General features: G+C 41.2%; 1 protein-coding gene across 1 annotated transcript in view; it reads right to left on the reverse strand.

Annotated features, from left to right (window-relative positions):
* The window catches only part of pkn1a (protein kinase N1a), an 84044-nt gene extending 77252 nt beyond the window's left edge, over positions 1–6792 (reverse strand). Inside the window, exon 1 of the mRNA XM_037765276.1 lies at positions 5947–6792. Coding sequence (XP_037621204.1) covers positions 5947–5967 — 21 coding nt within the window. The 5' untranslated portion in view covers positions 5968–6792. The remainder of the gene's footprint in view (positions 1–5946) is intronic.
* Positions 6793–9443: the final 2651 nt, after the last annotated feature.

The raw sequence follows: 9443 nt of genomic DNA on the forward strand, positions 1-9443 counted from the left end.
GTCCCTTAGCAGGTACATCTTAGGCCTTCATCTTCAACGCAACACTCACTGGAACCAACCAGAGGAACGTCTCCACTTCAATTGTAAAGACCTTTACACATCGGGGCGGGGTCGTAACGAATAAACTACATGAACATACGAAATACTCATCTGCTAACATTATATGTCTGGGGCTTTTACTGTGAAAAGTAAGAACGGAAGTGTGCGTCTGATTTGCGCTGCCTTTGTCAAGGTTGAAAGGAGTAATAAAGTTTGCCGTCTTGGTTCGGACTGCAGAGCCTCTGTGTTGTTGTTTCATAAATACCGGTAGAGGTGCAACTTAACTTGTTCCGCACAGCGTGACTGGTTGATGCCTTTATTTGCGGGGGAAAAAAAGTATGCCGCTTTTTCGCCACGTAATATTTGTGTTCTGTGTGAAAGTATTCATGACAAAAACAACAACGACATGTCTAGTGATGGTTCACTCAGACCAATCAGTGGTCTGCAGTGTTTTAACTCTACCTTCTAGTATCAGCTCAGCTCGCTTGGAACCTCGACCTCGGTGGCACCAAAGAAAGTACCACGCACCAGGTACTGTCCGCAACTTTTGCTAATGGAATACCAAAAAAGAGCTAGTAGAGTTGAGTAGAGCTGTGCCGTACCGTGCAGTGGAAAACGTGTCACTAGATTCAACATAGATTGATACTACAGCCTCCAGCCTGGAGAGCCTGTCATCATCACATGAGCATTAAAATAATCTGACGTATTTTGATTCCAACATGGAGATAGAAATGAGGAGAGATCATGCCCATCTTAGCTATATTCAGCCTCAAATTGTTTCAATAGCTAACTTTGCGGGTAAGCACTGTAGGATGGTATTCCTCTATATGCTCAGTAGCTTTCATAATCCATTATACACGTGTGTTGGCGAATGCTATAATTTCCTTGAGGCTAAGACAACATAAAGCACATAGTCAGTAGAGCCAATATGAGGTTATGATCATGTGTTACAAGCCTAAGTATAGCATTATTCATGTGAGACAGATTGCATCATATGATAGGAAGTCCTGTTAGACTAGATTGTTTTATTAAACTGAGATGCCTGACGTGAAAATGAATGAGAATATTAGCTCTCTCTCTAAGTCTCCAGTTGCTCAACTGTTCCTTGGTGCATTATTGTGGATTCTGTCTGCCTACATAGCCACAGGGCAGCGCTGAGAAAAGCCTACTTTGTGCACATAACTGTCTCCTTACGTCATGCTAAGGCTTATGGGAGGAAGCACTCCTATGCATTCCCTGGAGTGTCCGACTCTGTATGTGTGTGTCAGCTGTTACATCTGTGTGTGTTTGTGAGCGTGTGCACTTGCGAACGTGAACATTTGTGCTCATGTACGTTTTATGAAACCCCTGGAGTGCGTCTCAGTTGTCTGGGCTTCACCAGTGAACATACAAAGTGCAAAACATGCCAAATAAGCAGAAACTGCCTCAGATTCCTCAGTATACTGTACAGAGCAGCGACACATCCCCCCACCCCCCCTCCATTCCTTTCTTGTCTCCCCTCTAACCTTTATCAGGAAATGTGACGCAGTTGGGTCCAGACTCCTATTGGGGCTGTTTAATATCGTCTTCCTGTGGGGGCAAACAGGAGAGCTCCACTGCCTGCTTCATATCTACAATAATGGAAGTTTAAAAGGGAAACTCCACCGATTTCACGCATGAAAGTCTGTCTACAGGTGTTGGGGAGTACTACTGCATATGTGAAAAAAAAGACAAGTTCCCGTGTCTTGCTTGCCACAATCTGTTTACTGAAGGGGTTAGCCCCCAACTTTGGTTCAGGCTCGCTTAAGGTGGGCTGACCGTTTTAAGGTGGACCAGCACTATTCCCATTATGATAAGCCTTTACTCCGAGTTTTGCTCAACAACTTTTCTGGCGGAAAAACTGAAATGCCACAGCATCTTCTTATCTCAAAATATAGCAAAAGCCAACTTATGCTTTAAAGATAAACCAATGAAAAACTGTGGTGGTTTGATGTCTAAGCTAATTATTTGCTCTTGTTTCTGGACTAGCGAGAAAGGTTGTGTGGACAAAGCGGGGAATAATGGTTTCCAGTGTTGTCAACACAGCAGCCGCTGTAAGCAACATCTCTTGTTTCCCGCCGTACGTCACAGATCAAAGGGAGACCTTAAGGTCTGTCTGTCTCCGTCTTTCCTTCTTCTTTCTCTTGTATGTGAGCCTCACAGGGGATTGGCCAAAACAAACTCAAACAGCACCTCGTATGGAAAAAAGAGAAATGTCAGACCTGTTTGTCTGCTGGTGATCGCAGTCGTTCAGTGTTTTTAGGAAAAAGACATCACCAGTAGTTTCTTTGGGCCTCAGCAAAATCAGCTGGCTTCATGGTGTGAGCAGCTTTAACATTGCGAAGCTCCAGCAGCCTTATTGGGTGCTTCATTCAATCAATGACGTATCTCCCAAACTGGTCACTGGAGCAGGCAAACTAATGATGCACTGCCAAATTTAGCTGTATCTGTTTGGCACAGATTTTCAAACCCTAGTTGTTTACCATATGAGGATTTCTGACACGGAGCAAGTGAAAAGGCGCTTTTACATCTGTTTTATAACTAAGCTGTCTGGCCTGGGGACATTAAGGCACCAAAGCTGGAATTAAACCTGGTTGAAGTGGCAAACTAACCCGGCACAAAGCATTTAAAAGATAACACGCTGCACTTAAAGCAGCGTAATTAAACACAGACTGTGGCTCATTACTGACACGTGCTGGAGTTCATGACTTCCTGAAGATAATTAAAGAGAAAAAAAACTGATAATGGAGGAGCAGTCAGTGTGGAGACATAGTCCATGTGTACGGAGACATGTCACAGATGAATGTTATCAGGCTGTTAACAAATTTAAAATACAGATTATTCTCTTGTGTAATCGATCAACCGTTTGGCATTGTTGCTTGAAAAGCGATCTATCAAAATAGCTGTTGGTTAATTTTCTGATGGTCAACTAATCGATTTATTATTTCCGCTATAACATGTTGAATTTCGTACTGGACTAAAGCTGTAAACAGACCTGAGGACAAATACTTCAACCAAACACAATGACTGATTTCCACCACCAAGGAACACCTACTGAACAATTGAGTAAATAGTGGACTAAGCAGCAGGTAGACTACATGTCATATCACCAGGAAACCCTCTTGAAATCCTGTGAGAACATTAACTCTCACGTGTGTCTGTATCAAAACATAATAAAATACAATAGAATATAATAATCAATAAATGTCACACCTTGCTCATTTGTAGTGTAATGGAGGAAAAGGCCAAACAAGGGTGAAATGGTTGATGGAGGAGAAGTGGCCAAACAAGGGCTGTTAGGTTTAGTCAGCATTTTATGACGTCAGTGACTCTCACACACAAATAAACAATAAGAGGAACATCGGTTGTAAATGTGAAATCTTCAGCCAACAGTCATTTTGTCATCGCAAACAGCCCTTTTTAATCTGCATGTTCTTAGTCATCTTGAAACTGATCCCCACTATTGTACCACTTCTGCATTTCCAAGTGCACCACTGGGCTACTTCTAATTATAATGTATATCAATGCTGACTTGTCTCGTGTTTCACTGCCTTCCTTCACAATTGACTAACATCAGAGTTCCTATATTGCAAACAGGACTGTGTGATTGCAGAACAAACAAGGTACTGTGAGGCACATACACCTGCCAGCGCTAGCACCTGTATTTCTAAACTCCACACTTGGCATGTCAACTGATACACGAGTCACAACACTTGCTTCGACTTAAATGTCCCAGTGTGTCAAGCTCTAGTGGAACAATGGCTCACTAAGTTCAGTGGTATGCATTTCATAATGCATCTGCTTCCTCATGCTCTTTGTCTTAAGGATTTCAATATTAATGTAGACGTCTTACTTGATAGTGTATCTCTAAGCTTGGTGACTCTTAAGCAAAGCTCAAATAGAAATTCAGGGAAATTGTGGGTGTTTCAGCTCAGCACACAACTATTCCCAGTAAAATACAAAGCAAGCAGCCTTCCTGCTAGCTAATGCCTTCATGAACGAGTAATGCCTAATGGTAGTTGGGAATGTTGACCAAATACCTCGATATTGCGATGATATTGTAGGGTTGACTAAGATTTTTGAGACATAATCCTCAGTAATGTGGATAAAATGACTAAGTTTAAAAGGCAAATAGAACAGCTAGATCAGTCTGGTAAGCTCAGAAAATTACACCACTTAATGTGATGCAGCCTTTAAAACCAGGAAAAGACAACACATATGCCACATTACGATATCCAAATTCTAAGACTATATCAAGTCTCATGTCACAATATCGATATAATATCGATATATTTCCCAGTCCTAGTGTAATGTGCGTTGTTTCATAACAAACACCACTATTACGCCAGCATGCAACTGCCTTTACCCTCTCGATCTCCACACACAACACTCTGAAGGTAGACCCACATCATGGCACATACAGTACAATAATACACAGTGCAACACCAAGGTGACTGAACGCTGCTGGAGCTCTCTACAAGACCAGAAAGCGCCCCATCATACATTATTAACAATAGACAAACTATCCATTTCCAATTCAACAGAGTGGTTGGTGGTGTTTCCTCACAGTGGGATCCCAGGGGGCGACCAAAAGGTCCTCGAGAAACCTCCTGGGAGCCCTCACCCCAGCAAATCAGGAATATTTCACCCAGACAGGCAGCTCTGTTAATGGTGCTTTTCATAAGTTGTTTGAATCTCCCCACTGAGATTACTTGACCACCATACAAGTGATTTTGTACAGTTATATTTCAATACGCACCTGTACCCTAATGGATTTGTATTATTGATCCATTTTGTGGTTTAAACCAGTGGTTCCTAACTTTGGGGGTCTGGACCCCAGATAAATCTGAGGAGTAACAAGATGATTAAGGGAGAGAAAAAAAAAACTACTACTAATTATACATCTACATTTGCACATTTATACCTAAATTATTTTTACCTCCGCCAAGGCCAAAGGCCTAGGAAGGAAGTTATGTTATCACTGGCGTTGGTTTGTTTGTTGGTATGTTGGTTTGTCCGTTTGGAGGATTACTCCAAAAGTCGGCAATGGATTCGAATGAAATTTTTTGGAGGGGTGGGGTGTGGCACAATGAACAATCCATTAAACTTTGGTGGCGATCTGGGAAGGGGGGGGCAGCAACGTACATGAAACCTGCCTTGGCGGAGGGCTGCGCTCTCCGAGTGCACTTCTAGTTTATAGTTGTAATAGTCAGGTATATTTATAGTGTATTCCAATATTCTTTATATTTTTATATTCTATGGATATATTTCTTTAGTGTTGACATGTGCATTTTATGTACTGTTCCTGTGCATTGCATGGATAACCTGCTGCTGTAACACAATAATTTCCCAGAGTACTATCTATCTATATAATTGCTAATTTTGTCTGATAATTATCTGTTTTTGCACACTGAATACTTTTACCTCATCGGCCAATAGAAATGTGAGGAGGAAAAAAATCACTATTTAGTTAAACTGCTCCCAACTAAGGCCATGTGATGAGGGGACACACATGAAGATGACTTCATTGTAAGGGGGACCACCAAGCCCCCCAATAATGTTGGAAACCACTGGTTTAAAGTGTTCATTTGGGGAGGAAGATAAAAAAAATAAAAAGGTTGCAGGTCTGATAGAATAGGATGATGACTTTTTTTGATTGATTATACTGGCTTATTTTATATTAATAATAGGTTTGTTAAGTTTCTTTGTACCGAGAATGTTATTATTGGGGACGTTTGTGAATGTTTGTTCTGTTGTTTCAAAATGAACAAAAAAAAACAATAAATATAATATTGAAAAAAAAGAAGAAAAAAAAAAGGTTTGCAGGTCATTAAGTTAAATTAATGCAAGCAGGTTGCAGGTTGCATGGTTTCTTCTTCATCAACTTACTTGTATAGAGTCGTTCGCCATCGTTGTCCCTGTTGCAGCCAGTTTGCAGTTTCACAGACAACCTGTGCACATGTGGGGATCTGTACCTCACGTCAACGTCTCCTTTTCCAAGACAATAAAATATATTATAAAAAAACAAAAAACTAGTGCGTCCCTGCGAGTGTTATCTCAAACTTTACAGTCTGTATTGACACACAAAGGCAAACAGTCAAGAGGTAATCCGCATTGTTTGCTTGTCTGGCCGCGCCTGAATGGATCCTCCCTGTGTGCTGCTGCTGTTTAAACCAACGTTAGCTCAGTAATATGCGTTCACTGTCTGCACGTTAAAAAAGACACTCAAACAGAACTAATAAAGCTCAACGGTCATTGTTCCTGTTGCCATTCAACAGCTAGCAAAGAGCCCCATAAAAATAAAAATCCACCGGTAGCTCTTCCTCTCCGTCATGTCCGTCCTGCTGAAACCGAGCGGCGATAAAGTCACATCCACCGGCAACAGAAAGGGAAGAAGGGGCTTTCTTTCATTCTCTTCTTTTTCCCGGTAACATCCGAGGACCGCGAACACGCCTTAGTCTCTTGTGTCTATCAACTGCCACAAAAAGCCAACTGTCAGTCTTTTCACCAGCCGCTAATCTGTCCGTTACATATCCCGCTAGCTCAGCTCACAAAAACGCGCAAACCTTATTAAAAAAACCCGGTCCGGTACACGGGGATGAGTGGAGACAACCCTCTCATCACAGTCAGACAGCGGGTAACTGACGGGAGAGCAGCTCATACAACACTAGTACGGTACGTTAGACCCTCCTGCTGCTGCTGCTGCTGCTGCGCGGCCCCGACTCTCCAGCAGCAATGCCGCCCGGGCGTTCATTTCATTGGTGGGCTGGGCGGCGGGGGCGCGCCCGGATGTGACATGTGACCTGCGCGAGCCACACCGTTGTCAAACTGTATAACTTCTATAATGAAACTATCTGTTGAACATGCTGTGTCTGACACTTAATGACAACAACATAGTGGTGGAAGAAGTATTCTGATCTTTAACTTGCCAAAATTTAAAGTACTCATTATGCAGAAAGTCCCTTTTCATAATAATAATAATAATATTATGATATTGGATTCTAATTAGTGATGCATTAAAGCTGCAGTAGGTAGAAATGGAGAAAATATAATTTTATAAAACGGTCTCTATATCCTGACAGTAGTACATGAGACAGGTAATCTGAAAAAAATCATGTGTCTCTGTGTCCTCCGGTGCTCCTAACGGCATCAGTAAGATTTCACAGACCGGAGGAAAACAACCAATCAGAGCCGAGTTGGAGCCTTGCCGTCTCTGAGCAGCTGTCAATCACTCGTGAACTCCGATCAAACGGTAAAAGTAGGCAGCCCTGATCAAATATGAATCAATATTCTCTTACTGTAATGCCTATTTCTCTCCTCAAGTGTTTTCAGAAACATCTTGTTCATTGGTGGGCTGGGCGGGCGGGGGCGCGCCCGGATGTGACATGTGACCTGCGCGCGAGCCACACCGTTGTCAAACTGTATAACTTCTAATGAACTATCTGTTGTACATGTGAAGTCTGACCCCGTTGTCAAACTGTATAACTTCTAATAAACTATCTGTTGAACATGTCTGACTCTTAATGAGAACAACATGGTGGTGGAAGAAGTATTCTGATCTTTAACTTGTCAAAGTTTAAAGTAGTCATTATGCAGAATGTCCCTTTTAATGATGTCCAACTTTTAAGGATCATGCATTTGTGGGATGAGCAGCACAGCTGATTATGTGGGGAGCGCCCAAGAAAAATTTGCCAAAATTCTCTGCCAATGGTAAACAGTGTATTCTCCTGTTGGAATTGACTCTTGTTTTGAGTTGTTTGGTGGATTGGATGATTGAACTCTCTATCAGTAACCAGGAACAAACAAGACATCTTTATTCATTTAATACACCGTCAGGAGCCTCAGTAGCAGGTGGAAGATCCATACGCAGCCACAACAGCCTGGCACCTCCTCCTCATCCAAACACGCTGGCTGACCTGCAACGAATCCTGGTTGAGGAATAGAATGCCATCCCACAGCAACGTGTGACCAGGTTGGTGGCCAGCATACTTACAAATTCAAAATCCAGTCACTGGTATTCATAAGCAAAATGAAAATAATTTGCAAGCCCCTCAGGTCCCTAAATGCTGACCATTCAAATGCCACATAATTTTACATTGGTGACAGCAAATTCTCTCAATGAACAGGTACACAAAAAATATTACAGCTATGTGAGGCCTACCTGTTGCTGTCTTTTTTTTCCCTTTCAAGTCTCAAGCAAGTCAAGTCTCACTGCAGTTAATTCGTGTCTCAAATCCTCATATTTATGATGTAATCCTTTACTTTTACAGACTGCTACAACTCTAAAAATGTACCTGAGTATGAACATGTAATGTAGACTTTTCAGCCACTGTGGTTATTTTCAGAAAGGATGTTGAATCTGACTTGAGTCCAAGTTTCAAGTCTAAAGTCTAAAGTGTATTTTTGTCAATAAAAAGGCTCCAAAATACAACTGAAGTTGAGCTCAGTCAACAGAAACAGTAATAATATATTATTACAAAGCCTATGTGTGTGTTGGTGGTGTGAGAGAGAGAGAGAAACAGAAAAAGAGGCAGAGAGAGAAAAGTTCATGATAGGGTTAAGTGATGTTATGTTGGCGTGAGTGGGTGTCTTTTGTAGATTTGATAGGGAAGTTGAACTGGACCACATTTGCATAACAGATTTGCATGATGAAAATTAGGCGAGAGGACGCAGGAGCAGAGAGTGACCCCAGTGCTTCAGGATACACTAGATATCATATATAGACATGACATGACAATCTGTACTGAGAATACAATTACAAAATACTGAGTCACTTACAGTCAGCACGGAGTATGATTCAACTTGCTGTGAGTGAGTAAAAAAGATGACATTGTGAGAATATTACAAATTTATCCACAAAAAATGGATTCAATCTGTGAATGTCCAGTGTTGAGAAAGTGATGATCCATGATAGGATGACCTGATAACAATATTCAAGCAAGAACTTCTTTGTCCTGTAGTCCTTTACTGGTTACAAACAACATTGTTGTGACAACAAAATGCATCATAAAACATTTTGCCTGTCAAAAAGTAACTATGTTAAATGATAACTTTATTATTCTTCCTAAATTATATTATGGTGCCTTCAAATGGGGTTTACTGTGTTCACGAGAAGAGTCCATATGAACGCCCCCCTCTTGTGGAGAGTGGAAAATTTGCATCCACATGTTATCATCATGTCAGGCGTGCAAAACTGAAAGACAAACAATGCACAAAATTAACATATTAGATGTTGTACTTTATAGTTTTTTATAGTTAAAACTTGGTTTGTGACAAATGTGTTCAATTTATTGATATAAAATAGAGAAAAGTTGCATTTTTTCTGACGATTAATCGAGCTAGCATAACATAACAAAAAAAACATAAAAAAACAAGAAACGTAATTT

This window comes from Sebastes umbrosus, chromosome 3 (genome assembly GCF_015220745.1).
Source record: "Sebastes umbrosus isolate fSebUmb1 chromosome 3, fSebUmb1.pri, whole genome shotgun sequence".
Taxonomy (NCBI): domain Eukaryota; kingdom Metazoa; phylum Chordata; class Actinopteri; order Perciformes; family Sebastidae; genus Sebastes; species Sebastes umbrosus.